Raw genomic sequence first — 18,235 nt, 5'->3', positions numbered from 1 at the left:
ATCATCGTTCTCTCACCTTCACAAATATAGATGTGGCCATTTGTGTGACTGCTTTAGACACATTAGACCAATTTATTTGCACCTTCTCGCCTACAACTGTCAGTGTTTCTTAATATACACACACACACACACACACACACACACACACACACACACACACACACACACACACACACACACTCCCTCTCTTCCCATCTCTCTCCACTCCCTGCACGCGGTCACACAGATTGCAGTATTAGTGCTCGGGGCTCTGAGGCGGGATCTGTCTGCCTGTTAACTAATATCTGGGGCTGAGCCACCGTGAGGAGAATGAACAGCGTTCTGCACTCACACACTCACTCACTCACACACACACACACACACACACACACACACACACACACACACACACACACACACACACACACACACACACACACACACACACACTCTCACACACTCGTCTTCTCAGGCGTTTGAGGAACCTGTGAAAGGCTTTTTTAAGAAGAAACAGATTCAAACACACACACTGCACCTCAAATTAAAACCTTTTCAACTGTGTGTTTCTCTGTTTCTCTGTGTCCAATATGGAAATATTAATGTACATGTTATCAGGGCATTAATGGGTTTTGTGTGATGAAGTACACGCATCAGATCTGGTGTTAATTCAAGTTCATGAAGTCAAATGTCTTGATTGTTGAAGACGCTGAGTTAAAATCCCCTGAAACCCTAAGTTAAGATCTAACATCTGAGCTGAAATGACTATGAATCATGGACTGAAAACAAAGATGGACGACACGTCACCACTTCCTCCCACTGTCCAGAATTGAAGTAAAAATATCCCAGATGCGTCCGCTGCCATTGTTCAGTATCGGGGGGGGGGGGGGGGGTCTCAGCTGTCAATCATGAAGTTTAACCCTGTTTTTACAGCATCAAATAACAAAGTAAACCCAAACTTATCAGAAACATAAACACATAAACATACATCAGTGTGATTAACGTGTATTTTTTCTACTTATTCTATTGTATTTATTGTTCTTGCTCCTGAATTTGATTGATCCACATTTTCTATCCTCTTTTATGAGCTTGAAGGAAACTACAAGAACAATTCTATTACATTTTGAAACAGAAAAGAGTGAGATCATCTCTAGTTATGATTAACAAGTCACGCCTAGTTAACACTTACAGTCAAGTACAGGATTAAAAGCAGCACTTGGAATCATTTGAATTTATGTATCACAACTCGAGAAGTTCTTCAACGGCAGAAGTTAAGAGGGAAAAGTGAGAATAAGACGGAAATTAAAGCGTAATCAGAAACTGGAGCGTCGAGGATGAGCCTGTTTAAATGTTTAAATGTTTACAGAGGCGTGTGTGTGTCTAACCCAGCACGCCGCTGTCTTCGGGCGGACATCAATAATCCAGCAGAGTTCGGGAGCTGGAGGCATTTTTAGGTTCCTTCTGAGAACGTCTGAAGTTATTTTGTTAAGTGTCTTCAGCGTCTCCTCAGCAGGACGAGAATCCTCCAGGTTTTAACTTGCATAACAGCCGAGTTTGAGACACATCACAGGGAAGCACATCAGCCGTCTCTCCATCTTTGCTTTTCTCCCCCCTCGTTCTACTTTCATCTCTCCTCTTATTTTCCATCCACTTCTGTTTGTCTCGCTTCGACTGTGTACGGAGAAAACAACACACATCTACACAATTAAGACACAAACCTCCCTGACTCTCAGATCACTGTGAGGAGCCAAACTGTGTCTCTTAGCCTCCTGCTGTGCTGGTGCAGATGTTCGGCTGTCAGCTGAGCCGGGGCACAGACACACTGTCTGTAGTTCACAAACACAATTCAGCATCCACACTGACAGACTGAGAGACTGACGGGACCGTTTAGAAGCTCTAAAGATCAATCCTCAGTAGTTTGTCTGTTTTGTCTCTTTTACATCCTGAGATATTTGTTTAGAACATCATCAACACGCCCACTCGCTCGCTGGGAATTTCCCGGGTATTTCACTGCTGTGTTCTCACCTGGGAGGAGACGTGTGTTCTCACCTGGGAGGAGACGTGTCTTCTCACCTGGGAGGAGACGTGTCTTCTCACCTGGGAGGAGACGTGTGTTCTCACCTGGGAGGAGACGTGTGTTCTCACCTGGGAGGAGACGTGTCTTCTCACCTGGGAGGAGACGTGTGTTCTCACATATTCCCCAAGTTCCTCCTGGTTCACCTCCACCAGTCGACCTGAAGGTCTTTCCTCTCTCGTCCTCTAACCTCTACAGTTTGTCTTGGAGCTCGTTCTGCAACGAAATGTCCAACATAAATCTGTCTCCCTGTCCAAACATAAGAAAATGACACTGACCTGAAAATTAATGAATATTTCAATTAGCTATAAGCAATAAAATGATTCCCTTTAACACAGTTAGCGTTGATATTTTAATGACTAATCAAAAGAACACACTATATTTAGAAACCTCTCCCTTTCAGACGCTTATTTTTCATTAAAGAAAACACAGGAGACGTGTGTGAAAGTCGGGTTCAGCTCTTTGTCGTGTGCCTCGACGTGAGCGCGCCTCCCGTGGCGCTCGCTTGCAGACGCTGCCCTCAGCATCCTCGCTGATCCTCAGCAAAGTCCCTGTTAGTGGAAACAACAGGCCGTCTTGTTCTCTGCACAGAGCAGCTCCGCTTTGTTGCTCGGAGACCGAAGTTGTTTGCAGAGATGCTGCCTGAGCAAATATTAGCCCTTCTCATTACCAGAAACATTAACTCCCAGTAGATGCTGCTTTAATCTCCCCCTTCTCAGGCCTCATTAGCAATGCAGTGGGAAGCTTCTCTCTCTAATGGCTGAGGCAGACGCAGGCCAGCATTCAAACGCTCTGTGCCGTTACTCCCTCGGTGCAAACTGGGCAAATAAATGTGAGTCAGAACATTTTGTCATTTTGAGTCTTTTTCTCAGAATGTAATGTGGACACGAGGGGGTCGGGCCAAAGCTGCCGTGAACCTGAAAGAGCTTTTAAAGGCTGAAGGCTAAAAGCACAACGCTCATCCCCAGTGACGGGCTTCATGAGATTTTTTCATCCGGTTGCAGCTCATCGAGAAAATCCAAACAAATCCCGAGAGGGAGCTCCAGTTATCGAGGAGCATTTAAAGATAAAACTTTTGCTGCACGTGAACAGAAGTAAACATTGAGAGGACGTGTTGTGTGTAACTCGCTCGCTGCTCGGCCTGCTCTCTCTCTGTTTCTTCCCAGTATTTCCCAGTAGAGCAGACACTTTTCGGCTGCTCGCCCTCCTTTGTTCTCTTTACTATGATGGATGGCGAATCGGGTGAAGGAGTAAGAAACGGTGATTGATGAAGGAGAAGATGTGAGGAGAAGGGAGGAGGTGGAGCTGGTTTTTTTTTAAAAAAGGCTAAAGTAACAGCGAGTGGCAGATGTGGAGCAAGACGCTCTGCCTCCTTCATCTCGTCTTTAAATTCTCTGTTTAAATTTGGAATAAACAGCATTTTTCTGTTTGTACGTTTAACTTCTGTCAGGAGGTTATAATTTCATCTGCATTTGTTTGTTATTTCGCAGGATTACAGAAAAGCTAGTGTTAAATTAAAGTTTGGTGCAGTTAAAGGATCCAGGAACATTGCAAGATACAGCGTTTTTCTAAATTTCCCTTGATTCCTCTGAATATTTCATGGATATCACCTCAATGCAAGAAGGTTTCTGGTTTGAATCCCGCTTTGGCCGCGGTCTTTCTTCGTGAAGTTTGCATCTTCTCCCTGTTTTTGTGCAGGTTTACTCCACGTTCCCTGGTTTCTACAGTCACAACACACATAGAGATTGGGGTCGTGTTAATTGGCGAATGTAAATTGTCTGTAGGTGCGACTGGTTGTTTGTCTCTTGTCTGTCGTGTCTGTGATTGGCTCCAGTCCCTCGCAACCCTCAGAACGATAAGTGTTATAAATGATTGATGGACGATTCATGGATCTTAAAATCTGACATGTTTACAGGACTGATATTTATCTGTTTGTGAAATATACTCTAAACTCTCTGAGTTTCATAACCGTGTTCGATCTAAAGATTGAGGTAATGATCTCGTTTTCTCCTTCAGGCTTCAGATACAAACTTTATATTTGTGGTAACTCACCTGTTTCATCATTTGTGACATTTTGCAGACCATAATATCCATTAAGCTAAAATAAATTACTTAATTATTTAGCACTGAAAATACTTACTTTGAAGGCCGTCTGTTGTATCTTTGGTTTTGTGGTTCATTATTAAAACATCCAGTCGGATTCTTTGTAGTTTCTAAAAACAAGATTTGCTCTAATTTGGTTATAAAACAGGTTTTTAAATGAATCCCAGGTATCTTTAATAAGTTGTTCTACTCTTCTCATGTGCTTTCAGTTCAAGGTGGCCGGCGAGTGGTGGACGTGGATCGACTACGAGCGTTTCCAGGAGTTAGTCCGGGCCCACGAGGAGAGCGGGGGCCAACGGAGCTTCTCGGCCTTGGACTACACCGCTAAGACCCCCGGCTGGGCTCTGTTCGGAGCCTCCGAGCAGGGATTCGACCCGACGGACACGCGCTTCCAACGACGCAACAAAACCAAAGACATCTCAGGATGCTGATAGATAGAGAGAGAGAGAGAGAGAGAGAGAGAGAGAGAGAGAGGATGGACAGAGCGGGTACTGATTGCAAAGCCTCAATGATGATTTTATTCCTGTTCACTTTGAGTGGACAGGTACTTTTTTACAGCTGCTTTCATTCCCATCTGCACTTATATTCTGTCCCTTGATCTTTAATCGTTTTGGCTCCACCAGACACTTCCCTCTCACTTCCTCCCTTACATTCCCCTTCGCGGTTATTTTGACCTGCTTCTTCTTTTGTTCGTACATGTTTATAGATGTTCTCCCTCTCTTTCCGTTTGAAGGAGTCACTGTTATAAATGTCTCTTGATTTAATCTTTATGAGTCTGGCAGCACTTGGGGAGATTTTACCCGGTTGAAGTGGAACCTGGTGGAGCCTCCACATCATCAGCCTCATTTCTGGTGTGTTGTTTATAGCCCAGGACATGATTAGCATGTGAGGAGCGTCTCTTTCACTTCTCCTCCGTCTCCTCCGTGGGAGTTGCACATCTTTCCCGGACACCTTTTGCTCTTCCACCTACTCATTAGGACGGTGGCTGCGTCTCCTCCGCAGTGAGAGAGGAGCATCAAAGCTGCATCTCCACTGGGAGAGTCTCTTTACAGAAACAGGCTTCTTCTCACTGCGCTCTTTGTGTTTTGCTTCTTTTTTTTTACCCCCAGTACAATTGTTGCTCTGTTGCACATTCATCCAGCGTCGGCTTCGCTCGGTTTCAAAGCTCCGAGCCTGGAACGTTCAAGCTTTCCACAGACGGTTTACACCAGTCGTACAGGTTTGCTCTACATAAGTAGAAAGTGGGTTATATTACACAACATTCCAACGTTATAATGATTGTATTTGACTTATTTCAGTATCTTGATGTTGAAAACACTTTGGGTAACACTGCTTGACGAAGTAGGGGGGGGGGGGGGGGGGGGGGGGATTTCAGTCTCAGGAAAACAAAGCCATCAGAAGCTGCTTTCAGTCATGCACCCACATTTTCCTGAAATTTTCCAGAGGGGTCGGATGTGGGATGTCAGATGTCCAAATATCTGAGTGGCTCCAGATATTTGTATATCTGGAAAATTCACAAGAATTCAAATATCTCAGGATGAAAAATATGAGCTGTACATGAAGACGTCAACTTGTTAAGACAAAGACAAAAGAGAGTTTTGGACGATAAAGTCCTGACGCCTGTCGATGTTCTGTACATAGGCTCCACCCCTCGCCTGAACGTCCCGGACTCAGGAAAATGTCCGCACCCAGTTTTCCAGAGTTCATGTCTGAAACCAGCTTTGTTCTAGTACGTTACAGAAGGTACTGAATCCTCTCATGACTTCACGTCTCCCAGCTCTTTGGTGAATAGACACAACACTGGGCTCATAAACGGTTAATCTGATCCAGGGTCAGTCCCCATCCAGGAGAATGTAGGAGCATCACGAGCAGTCATGTGACTTCAGTCCAGCGTTTCTGAGGAAAAAAGCCTTTACTGGTATTTTAGTTTACGTTTATTTTAATGTGTTGTCTTTTTGAATGTGAACCCCAGATGTTGACGTTTGATTTAGATGTGTGTTTCTGTCGGGATGTTGCAGGTGTGTGGAAACTGTCACTGTAATAAATGTGTTGGTAATAATCTGCTTGGTCATTTCACGTGTAGCGCGCGCACACACACACACACACACACAGATGAGTTCAGGTGCACTTTTCATACAGTATTTCTGGCAGATATTCATTTTTTTTTCACCTGGGACAAAGTGGGACGTTGACATTTGAAGACAATACTTTCCGAGCTTCCTGTGCTGCACTCAGAGGACGACATGTCCACTCTGGTTGAACAAGGATGGAGTGAAAGTTCCAGCGACAATAAAGTTGCTCCTGTTCTTTCTTTCTAACTTTACTCAGACGCTCCTGCAGAAAGTTGGTGACTGAGGCAAAAGTAAATTCTAAACTCGGTTGTATTCAGAAATCTTCAGAGTTTCTCTCCCTCATATTAGAGCCGGTTAATATGGATTTTTGGGACCAATTCTGACATCAGGGATAAAAACATTTCAGATATACTTTGGCCGCTGTTTATTATAAACAACTTGGCAATGATTCCTAAGTTTAACTATAAACTTTATTGTAATAAGCAATAACAAAAAACAACCAAATAAAAATAACCTGAATTAGGACAATAAACATAAATGCACATCTGCATTATTTATTCTTTAAAATAAAAGTTTTCATACTTGATTTTAAGGAAAGTGTTTGGCCTCGTGGAGGTATCGTCTTTTTATAAAGAGTCATTTCAGTTTCCTGCCTAATTCTGTTAGTCTTCACATTTAATTTCCACAAGAATCAGTTTCCCCGTCTGTCCGACAACCTTGGAGATTCAGATTGAAGCTTTAATTGCCTAATTAACATAACACCATCTATTTTAAATGTGTTACATATATTCCAGACTGGGAACGGAAAGTTAATGTAGGATTTAAACATGTCCTTCGTCTCTGCTGCTCTGGCTGCGACTCGTTTCACTGGCGCACTTTAAACAGCTCCACTGGGCCCATTCATCACGTCCGTTCGTTCACAGTAATGATGAACGAGTCGTAAACGGACTGTAAGTGGTCATTTACTGTAAACGATGAATTGATTCACTGCAGCTTTTTAATGTATCGATCATCTCGTCTCGTTGCAGAAGCAGAAGTTAGAAGTTTGTCTGCGAGACGTTTATCTGATGTAGCTGTGAAGAAGCTTTTCTTCTTGCAGATGCACCATTAACGTCTGATAGAATTATTTAAGGTTATGAAATAGCTTTTGTTACAATTCAGTGAATATGTTTATTTAAACTCTAAAGAAGGTTTAGAGATCAGGAGAGAGGTTGTTGAACTGAACTCAAAAATACGAATCTGGACAAAGAGAAAACTTGGTCGAGGTCAGAAACATTAAATACAAGGAAGGTAAAAGGAAGAAAGACAAAGTGTCATCACATGTTCTCTCTCATTGTCTGAGTCTGTTTCTGAAAGTGTCTTTCTCGTCCAAGTGTTGTCTCGACGCAGATCCCAGACCAGATGAATGTTTCATCCTGTGAACACGTGCAGGGATCATTTCTGAATGAGAATGTTTTTTTGCTTTCATCGTCCGCCAGTGATTCTGCTTTAACACAGTCAGGGAGACAAATAATTCATGTTTGAGACCAAGTGAAAAAACATGTGATTACACTCACTGTTCGTGTGGCAGAACTCCGAGAGGAGCACGGTGATCACGTCCAATGTTGGTGTCTGTGTTTTTAGTTCTTCTGCTCTTACATGTATAAAAGCCCTGATTTAAAAAAAGCATTTAGATAAAACATGAAGCTGAAAACACACAGACACACTTGGCTTTGCCCTGACGCTGACAGATGGAGAGTTAACCGGCTTCAGTTCATCCTCAATGCTTCCTCCCCTCACTGAGCCGGTGAAGTGTCATCTGAACGCTGATACAAATGGATTTCCTTGGCATTCAGAGAACACAATCTTTTTTATTTTGAAGGGGTATTTTCAGTCAACGTTGGGAGAGTCCAGGATACATCTCTGGAGGCCTTCAGAATAAAAGTGAGCCTCGTATTCTCACAGGTTGTTTCCTGTGCGGGGGGTCAGCGTGTTCGCCTGTCGTCAGATCCGCTGAACTCCCAAATGGTCACTGCCCTCGTGGAGACGCTTGTAAAAAATACATGTCACTGCTGCTGCTTTTCCCTGCTTTTGTCCCAGAGGCTTTCTCATCCATCTTTTAAGCTGCTGGTGATGTGCACGAGCTCAGAGGCTGTAAACACCATCCAAGTGTGTGTGTGTGTGTGTCTGTGTGTCTGTGTGTGTGTGTGTGTCACTCTGAGCCGTCAGCTTCCACTCAGGGTTAATCAGCATATTTATAACTGTGGTGTCTCGGAGTGTGTGGCTGCTCGCCTGCCTAATGGTAATGTGCCCAAAACTCAAGGGTATGTGAAAGTGATAATGGCTCCTGCAGATGGCTGATAAATGTGTTGGATGTTATGTGTGATTCTGTGTTTGTCAGAGAAAGAAAAAAAAACTGTTCACCTCAAAGGGTGAGTGTTCACAGACGCTCCTGCAGCTCGAACCGTTTCTGAACGTCCCCCTCTCCCCCTCAGCTTCTGCGTGTACACGTTGAGTGTGTGTGTGCACGTGTGTGTGTGTGTGTGTGTGTGTTGTTTGGGCCAGATGTCGCCGAGCGGACCACCATCCCTCAGCCCGTCCTGTCTGTGTCCATCTGTAACTCATCTCCCCTCCTGGCTGATCTGGGTCGTCTCCATTATCTTGTCCTGGACGTGGTGAATTCCTTTTTTTCACCGTTGGCAGATGCTTGATTCAGCTTCATAGTTCACTGACTCCATGGAAACACATCGATACTTCACTGTTGGACAAACTCTGCTCATCTAGATGATAAGTTTATGGATGTGACAGTCAAGCATGAAATGTGGAGAGAGAGCGGGAAACACACAGCGAAGAGCCGGTGAGGAATCAAACCTGCAGCTGCTGCAGGACACAAGTGTGTTTGTGCTGTTTTGTTTTTGTGATTCACTTTTTGGAGCTGATCGGTCAAAGGTTAAAGGTTAAGGGGATAGTTCACCCAAAAGTGAAGAATCGCTCGTTATCTACTCAGCTTTATGTTGATGGAGGAGTGGGTGAAGTGTTTGAGTCCACAAAACACTCCACAAATCCAATTACAATTATGAAAAACAGTAAATGGGTAAAAGAAAAGACAGAAAAGCAACACAACATGTCTCCGTTCTGCTCCTGTGATGTCATCCAAGTGTCTGTGAGCCCCGACGTTCAAATTCAACTCTAAACGAGGTCGTTTCCACCAAGTTGTGAACCTCAAAGTTCTCTGATATCCTCACAAACCAGAAAGTTTGCTCAGTATTTCAGTTTATAATATATAAGTTCAACACATATGTGTTTTCTCTAATGTTGCCCTCTGTTGCAGCTTTACGCTCCATCTCCTCTAGAAGCGTATTCAAATGCATGAACCTCAGTGTGTAGATGTAAAAGTTGATGTAGTGGAACAGAATCACATCTGAGTTCCAGTGTGAGGTGGTGATCTTCTGCTCCAGCTGTATATCGATGCCTCTGGACCAGAAGTCATGTGTCACGTCGGTGGAGCTCAGCTGTGATGACAACAGACCGACACACCCGACCTCCCGACCTCCCGACCTGTGGGACTTCACCACGTTCCTCACTTATCGTCCGGTGCTGCTGAAGAACGATCCCCCGGCTCGGAGCCGACATTTGCCCCCAGGATGGTTCATTGTTTTCTGCCTCTGTCTGAGCCGGCTGTTTGTGGGCAGCGACCTTGATTAGCTCCCGCGCTAATCCGCTCTCTAAACAGAGCGACTCAATTAACCAAACGGCCGCTTAGCCGAGGCGTCGCCCTGCAAACTGATGCCTTCGTTCTTGAAGGGGGGATTTGCATTCTAATGGCGAAATGGATTCTCGCCTGACAACCGACTGGTGGCAAATCACACAGCAGCGTGATGAATCATAGAAAATCTGTCTCAATAATGAGTGCTGCAATGCACGTGGGGCGCCCAGCGATTAGAGGAGGTGTGTGCTAATTGCCTGCTGTGTATCCTGGATCGTTCTTTCTTTCCCGAGGCTCAGCTGTCATATGGTCTGTTTCACAGCTCGGCGACTGAGCGGTCCACACAAAGGTTCCGCTCCATCGAACACAATTAAAAGATCACGTTAAAGTTTAAGGACTTCATGAACCTCCGCAGCTTCTCTTGGCTGTTTTATTTTTTATATGCAACTTCAGAAGTTACAAGATCAACGAGGAGATTTATCTGTCAGCTTCTGTTTCTCCCTCTCACACACACACACACACACACACACAGTCTTTGAGGATTTGCTCTGTGTTTGCAGTAAATCTTAAGATATTAACGAGAGGTTTAGTAGCGACAGACACAGACTGTGGATAAAGATGGACGACGCGTCTCCGCTCCGTTTGGAGTCAGAGTGGAGCAGCAGTCGGGGGACGGACCCACGGGGTCGAGGTCCGGCCGATATACGGTCTCAACCAAACGTCAGCTGTCACACAGAGCGACTCCTTTCATTTCAACACAAATGAGACGGTCTGGCCTCCAGAGTATTTCCGTGATGGCATCACCAGTTGGTCCTGACCTTACCGCTGTCTCCTAGCAACAGAGCTGCTCACAAAGTTCTAATGCCCCTTGGTTTCTTTTTGAACACGTCTACAGTTTGCTCTTCAGTTGAGTTGAAGCTTGATACTGATGCATCGGACGTCTCGTCTTTGGGAAAATGCTTCATCACCGAAGCACAATGGACGCTGGGATCAGTTGGTGCCAGAGAAGGATCAGAGTGTGTGATTGATAAACGAAGCTGCGGCAGGTCAGCAGGCGAAGAGCCAGGTCCGACCGTGAGCTGAATCACGGCGAGCTGGTTATTCTGCGTCACGCGGGGACGACAGACATCGAGACCAGTGACTCTTGAATCAGCTCCAGAGTGAGACAAAGCTTGTATTTTATTACACAGGTTGTGTAGCACACAGGTTGTGTAGCACACAGGTGTGGACGTGCATGTGTGAGTCACACGGCGGCCGGTGGAAGGTCGGAGCAACCGGAACTCTTTGTTCTGCACGTTTCAAATTGTTTTGTCTCATACCAGCGATCAAAGCTGTTTCCTGGTGTTGTTCAGTCACAGGGAAACAAAAAGACACACACCTGAACTTCAGGGACGAACCTGGTCCAGTTATAATTAGATCAGTTTGAAGCTTGAATCCAATGAACAGTCAGATCATCACTGAGCTCATTGGTTTTACAGCACATTTAAAACAGGGTTTTAATGTTTCCTTGGGCAAGATACTGAACCAAAACATGTTTTGAATGGTTTGATCCCTGTGTGCAGAAGATGTGTAAAAGTACTTTAAAGCATTTGAGCGGTGGATCAGACTGGAAAAGCATTTTATAAAAGTCCATTAACCACATCTTTTTGATTGTTTAAGGTCTTTCTCACATGCTTACGTCTTTAAGAGTTTACATAAATAAACATGAAATCTACCACAAAGCCACACACGACCACACAAACCTGCAGAGAAAAATATCCTTCGTCAAACGTTCTCGTGTTCAGTCGTCTTCCTGGTCCTGGACAGAAGGACTCTCAGGAACGTGCAACATTTTCAAAATCATTTATACTCAATACATTAGAAAAGTTAAGTGATAATCTTAAGGTCAAGGGCCCTGATTTGCTCCTGGGCCCTGGGCACATGCACACTTCTCCAAAGGGGAGTTGGGATATTGGTTCAGTCCGTTTTCATCATCTCCCTCTTCAGCAGCAGAAGAGAGTAAAACCAAGATGGAGACGGAACCAGAGCGACAGGAGAGTGAACATCTGTGTGATGGAGTGAATCAGAAGAAGTAGATTCTCTGTGTCTGCTGCAGCTGTGAATAGACGACTGTTCCATCAGTGTTACAATGAGACGAAGGATGATCTGTCAGGTGTAAATCAGTCATTTATAAAGTTCTGGAGTGAACTCGCCACACGTCTGAATCCAGCAGCAGAGATTTTACACTATCGATGAGTCTTTTTCCTGCTGCTCTTTGTCAATTAGAGCACAACAATGTTCACGGCTGCACAACCTCAGCTGTAATGAGCACACGCGTGAAGACGTCCACCCATGTTCCATCACCTGAACACTCCAGGTATCAGCGGCTGCAAGCTATAGCCCCCGTTCTCCAGCTCCTCCTGGGGATCCCACCCAGGACACATGGGATATGTAGTCCCTCCTGCGGGTTGTGTGTCTGCTCCCCGATGAACACGGCAAAAATACCACCCAGCACCAGCCGTAGAAAGTCCCGTAGGTTTGGGCTGAGTCTTATTTACCCCTTTGTTTAGCCTGCTGCTGGTTTGGCACAGTCTACGTGATTGAATATATGGATTTCAGGCCGGAGGCCAAACAGAAACCTCTGATCTTTCCCATAAAATAACAGAATGTGCCGTCATAACAGACCCGTCAGCGGCTCAGAGATATAACTGCCAACTTTACATCAGTCTTTTACATAACTACATAATTTAATGCAGTTCATGCAATACTGCAAATGCCTTGTTGCATTAAAAGTCCAACTGTTACTCAACACATTACAGTTCCTGCCGTGTACACGCCTGTGCACGTTATGCTACAGATGGAAGGCTGATGAGAGACGTGTGGGAATTACCTGTTCACTCGCTAACCTCTCCCTGAAACACACTGAGCTACGTGTTGGCTTCACTCTGTGTTGGCTTCGCTCTGTGGATTGGCAGCAGCCCAAAGGGTTTTATTCAAACTGGGTAAAAGCAGCGTTCAGAGCTTAAAACAGATCAAAAGGGGGGAAAAAGACGGAAGAAGGAAAGAACACAAAACAGCAGAAACTCCTTCCTCTGGTCCAGAACGGAGCCGGGAGAAGGAAACACAAATATTCATTTGATTAATTCTGCCTTGAAACAAACTGATGCTGCTGTGATTAGTAAGTTTGCTTCATAATGCCTTTCACTGCCGTGCACATCTGTAAACACAAACCATCGCCGTGCACATCTGTAAACACAAACCATCGCCGTGCACATCTGTAAACACAAACCATTTATTCCTCTGCACTCGTTTGTCAGTATAAGAACATTAATTTCACTCTAGCAGGAGCAGAGTGTCTTTATAATGAATCTGACGAGTCTTTAATCTTCATCGTGCACGTTAACCTGCATCACTGTCTCTGCTGTGATGAAGTTTCTCACGTCATCTGTTTGGTTTGGTTTTCCTTCACGTGCTGCAAAGTAGATTCAGTCTCGAAACACAAGAACATGCTGTGATGTGAGTGATCATGAGAGGTTTCATGTGTGTGTGTGTGACTGAGCAGCTCTCGTCTGTGCACGTGGACACGTTGTTAGACACGTGACCAGTCCCAGAACACGGATCATTGGGTTGTTGTGTGGAGAAACGTTCTGCAGGTCGGTGGGCAGCGAGCTCGGCAGAAACGTGACGGAGCCGATACAGGAGCAGGAGCGTGAGCGTCGTTCAGCAGGTGTGATGAAAGGAAAGGAAATGTCAGCGTGTGCAGCTCGGCCTCCTGATGGTGACAGCAGATCCTGGGTGAGACGACCATGTGAAATACTTCAGCCTGGATCACGAGGGTTGTAGAACAGAGATGAGGTCGATGACATTTTCTCACAAACTCAGTCCGAGCTCCTGCAGCATGTTGAAGAGGAAAAGGAAACACCACTCGTATGAAGGTCATCCCACAGAAACATAGATGCACAGCTCGTGTGAGAACTGAGTGAGAGGATTGCAGCAAGATTTCCTTCAGCTGTATTTTTGATTGAGAAAATGCCAAGACGTGAGAACAGGGATTTGTTTTGCACAATAAAAATCTAAATCAACCCTCGTTTGTCTGAGAGCAACACTCTGGAGCTGGAAGCAGATTTCCAGGTGAAGACTCCATCGTCTGTTCTTCGTACGACGTTTACAGTCTGACTAGTTTCTTTTCATCGCATGAGTCGAATGTTTCTCCACACAAAACACAAAGAGTGATGCTTTTCGAAGGTGTTTTCGGTCCAGATGAAAGTTTGGCTCATCTCTATTAACAGCTGTCTACATTTAAAGGCAGATTAATTAAATAGCCGAAGCCGATCCTCTTCTTCTCTGCATCCGGAACGTTTACCTGTCGCTAGAGCTGCTCAAACTACAAACCAGAAACCTTGTGGCCCCAAAATGTTGAGCCTCTCCTGATTCTTCACGTTCACATGTAGAGTCTGTTTACACAGATTACGTCTGACTGGATGAGGAAGTGGTGGAAATGCTGCAAACAGCAGGACGTTTGTCCTCTTTGGTCCTGAACGTCTCCGGCTGCACAGCTGATCCCCGACAGTTTGTCTTCTAGGCTCTTAATGTTTCTGCTCAGTTTTATTTTGGTTCCTTCTGTCGGTAACGAGATTAAACAGCAGCAGGATATAAACTCATTTCCCTGTGTCCCTCAGTCACAACTAACCTGAACTTTAAGGGCATCTCGAGGTAAATGTATTTACCTCTGTCCATAAAACATACTTCTGTAAATAGTCTAGATGTTATTATTCAAATGAGCACATTAGCTTTTATTGCCTCGTTGCAGCGAAACGTTCAAACTCATTCACAAACTCACTGGACTGTGGGAGGAAGCGACACTGAGCACAGTTAACTGCTCACAAGTGTGAAACACTGTGTGTGTGTGTGTGTGTGTGTGTGTGTCTGTGTGTGTGTCTGTGTGCGTGCGTGCATGTGTGTGGTAGCATTTTGCACAATACACGAAAACAGCTTTAGTCTTAGTTTTTTCCTTAATTAACTGAATTTTATAATCATTACCAGTGTTTGTGTCGGTGTCAAGAAGATCAGTTGGCAAACCCCTAAAGATGTTGGCTCAAAGGACGAGGAAGAGAGGGAGGACGATCCTGGCAGACACCGGCCATCGTCTCTTCAGCCAGTTTGAGCCTTTGAGCTCCAGGAGGCGCTATAGAGTCCCTCTGTAACTGAAAGGGTATTTAAGAAGTCCCTCATCCCACCTGCCATCAACATCCTTCACTCTCCGCTGGCTTGTTTTATGTTGTTGTTCTTTCTGGTGACTGAAGACAAATGTCCACCTTGGTGGAGAATAGAGATCTTTTCTATTCTATTCTAACATAATGTAATTTTCTTTTGTTTTAAATTGGTTAATTAATGTAGTTTAAATTTCCAATCTCCTTAAACTGATTGAAAATCTAATTTGATCTCATCTTTCTGTATAATTTCCGTCCCTGGAGAAGAATCACATTATGTTGTGAACTAAGGCAATTAAATAATCATTATATCCTCATGCTAACTGATGATTCTTTTACTTTGCCTGGACTTCATTTTATTTAAATGAATAACATTCCAGTGTATCTGTCCTGTTAACGTTCAGTAGATTCCTGTATCCGTCAACATGATCTTCAGCAGCTCTTGTAATTTCACTGCAGCGAAACCAGAACCGACTTATTGACTCATTAGATTCCTCTTTGAAAAAGTCAGATGAAGCCACAGCAGGAACAGAGACACTGTGACTCACTGCTTTGAGAACACACACACACACACACACACACACACACACACACACACACACACAGTCCGACACTCCGATATGGTCCGATATGCAGTCACACTCACACGTGCACATACACACACCTCATGGTGACAAGCTTTCCGAGGCTGAACTGGTGAAGGAACTGAGCACAGATTGGATATGTGATACATGGTGTGTGTGTGTGTGTGTGTGTGTGTGTGTGTGTGTGTGTGTGTGTGTGTGTGTGTGTGTGTGTGTGTGTGTGTGTGTGTGTGTGTGTGTGTGTGCTAAAGGAGAATGGCTCACAGTGTTCCCTGCATGAGGCACTCGACAAACCCAAAAACTGAATAAAACTGCAAAGGCTGCAGTTTATTTCAAAGTTCCCTCTCTGGCTCAGTGAGTAATTTATTTATCAAGTTCTCTCGTGGGCAGTTTGTTGCTGCTCTTCTCTCCGGTGGCGTCTCATTAACTAACTATGCTCTTGTGCCTTTTGCTCTCACTCCCGTGGGAAAGATTACAGCCATTAACAAGCTGAGGTAATTAGGTTTCAACTGGTGTTTCACTCACGTTCAGAGACGTTCAAACAGCCACAGAATCTTCTAGTTTCTGATTTTCAGACATGAACATATCGGAACATTGTTTTTTTACATGTGAAGAAGCAGCAGGAAAATATGGGCTTAATTTTTCACATTTCACCAGGGGGCTGGTGGGAAAAGGTCCAGAAAATGTCCAGAGCATCAGACTCTGACTTTCACGTTCTCACATTCAGCCCCTGATGTGGAAATGTTCAGGAAAATACATCGTGGTGATGAAGGTGCTGTGTGCACTACTGTATGTAAACACTTCAAAGATTTTATTATAATAATATCGAATATGTAATGAATGTAATTAATATCTACTGCACAGTCACTGGTCAAATTTAAACACAAGATCTCAATAATGAACGTTCAAAACTGACGTGTTGAACAGAATCTGGACTAAAAAGATACAGTTTTTGCTCCCAACAAAATTATTTATATCCTTATGTAAATGTGTTTATGTATATTTGTATGTATATATGCACTCATAATAACGTGAAGGTCACATGACCGAATCAATCTGCTTGTAAATAACAGGTGTGAGTGAGTCAGGTGTCAATCACTGTCAGTCACAGTGAGATCCAAGATGTGTTACAACATCAAAACCGACGCGTTCGTTTCTCTCTTCTTGTCTGTTTCATTCATCAGTGCACTTCAGGCTTTATTCTCTACTGGGTTTAATACTGTATCGCATGTTACCTGAGTGTTTCAGTCTAATGCAGAGGACGGTGAGTTGACATTATGTGTGTGCAGCATGTCTTGATGGTTTAGATCTGTTTTACCAACGTAGTTTGATTCTCTTTCACTTGGCAGACCGTTGTGTTGCCTGCTTTTCGGGCCTCTCTCATATCATCCACGTGTTTGTGCCGATCTGTTGCAGTATCTGTCAAATAGATAAGAACTCGAGGAAGGTACAAAATATCTCCACGACCCAGCAGACGAGCCAAGGTTTAGATATTTTTATCCGATAGAGACTCCACATCTAATCGACTGGTATCTGACCACCTGACTTTGTAGGTTTTTTTTTTAATACGTCTCCAGTAAATCCACATTTCTCCACCTCCTCACAGAGACGATCAAATTACCCAAAGGTTCGTTCTCCTTCCTGCTGACTCACATGAAGTCCCACTGAGTGAAAACCTGCTAAAAGCCTTAAAGTGTGAAAAGGTAATTGTCCAAACTGTGAAAGAAAACATTTGCCTCTCCGGTCTCAGTGGGCACATTACCCTGAATTCAGATTGAGACCTCAGGTAAAGTTACAATACGCTGTGAGACAAAGACATTGGTTTTGATTACACTGACAGGAAGTGGGATAGAGGAAGAGAGTGGGCGTGCAGAAGGAGCTCGGCCGTCACGCTTCCAGCCGTCAGGAGAAATGAAGCGTCACATGAGCTGTGAGATTATTTACAGGACGTTTAGATTTTCAACACTTTGGCAGGTTGAGAAGAATTTAAGTGTTTTTCAGTGAAGCAGGAGATTAAAATACACAGTCAGTGAAACGCTGCTGAGAAAAGACTTAACCAAACTTCTCCAGACACATCTTCTTCTTTTATAAAGTTATCATTTATATTCAATGTTAACCTTACGTTATTTGTATTATTCAGTGGTCAGATTATTCTTATTTCAACAGTTTGTCTGTTCATTATATGTTTTCATGTCTTTTATGTGAATTAGGGTATTGTTATTTATTCATTCATTCTTTCATTCATGTGTATATGACAGAACCACGTTAGAAATCATAAGACTTTGAATTTGTAAATAAGAAAATAAAGCAAACACAAATCAATATTCAAAACAATATGACTTTCTTTCTTTCCTTTTCTGTTCTTGTCCCACAATCTTTACATCCAACATTGACTTATCAGAATAAAACAGGTAATTGTTGCTCAAAAAGAAAGTTGTGCCATGGGTAAAATAAAAGTCGTAGTTGTGTAGTTTAGGAAAATAAAGCAAGAACTCCAGGAACTGGAGGATTTAACAGCGGAAATAAAACCATAAAACAAAACTGTCTGAGAC

The 18,235-nt window shown here is 43.9% G+C and overlaps 1 protein-coding gene across 1 annotated transcript in view; it reads left to right on the top strand.

Moving 5' to 3' along the window:
* tyw1 (tRNA-yW synthesizing protein 1 homolog (S. cerevisiae)) overlaps positions 1 to 4,715 on the top strand; it is a 48,033-nt gene extending 43,318 nt beyond the window's left edge. Inside the window, exons 16-17 of the mRNA XM_034603469.1 lie at positions 4,363 to 4,583; positions 4,616 to 4,715. Coding sequence (XP_034459360.1) covers positions 4,363 to 4,583; position 4,616 — 222 coding nt within the window. The 3' untranslated portion in view covers positions 4,617 to 4,715. The remainder of the gene's footprint in view (positions 1 to 4,362; positions 4,584 to 4,615) is intronic.
* Positions 4,716 to 18,235: the final 13,520 nt, after the last annotated feature.

The sequence above is a fragment of the Hippoglossus hippoglossus genome, chromosome 13 (assembly GCF_009819705.1).
Source record: "Hippoglossus hippoglossus isolate fHipHip1 chromosome 13, fHipHip1.pri, whole genome shotgun sequence".
NCBI lineage: Eukaryota > Metazoa > Chordata > Actinopteri > Pleuronectiformes > Pleuronectidae > Hippoglossus > Hippoglossus hippoglossus.
This window is presented reverse-complemented; position numbering and strand designations above follow the sequence as displayed.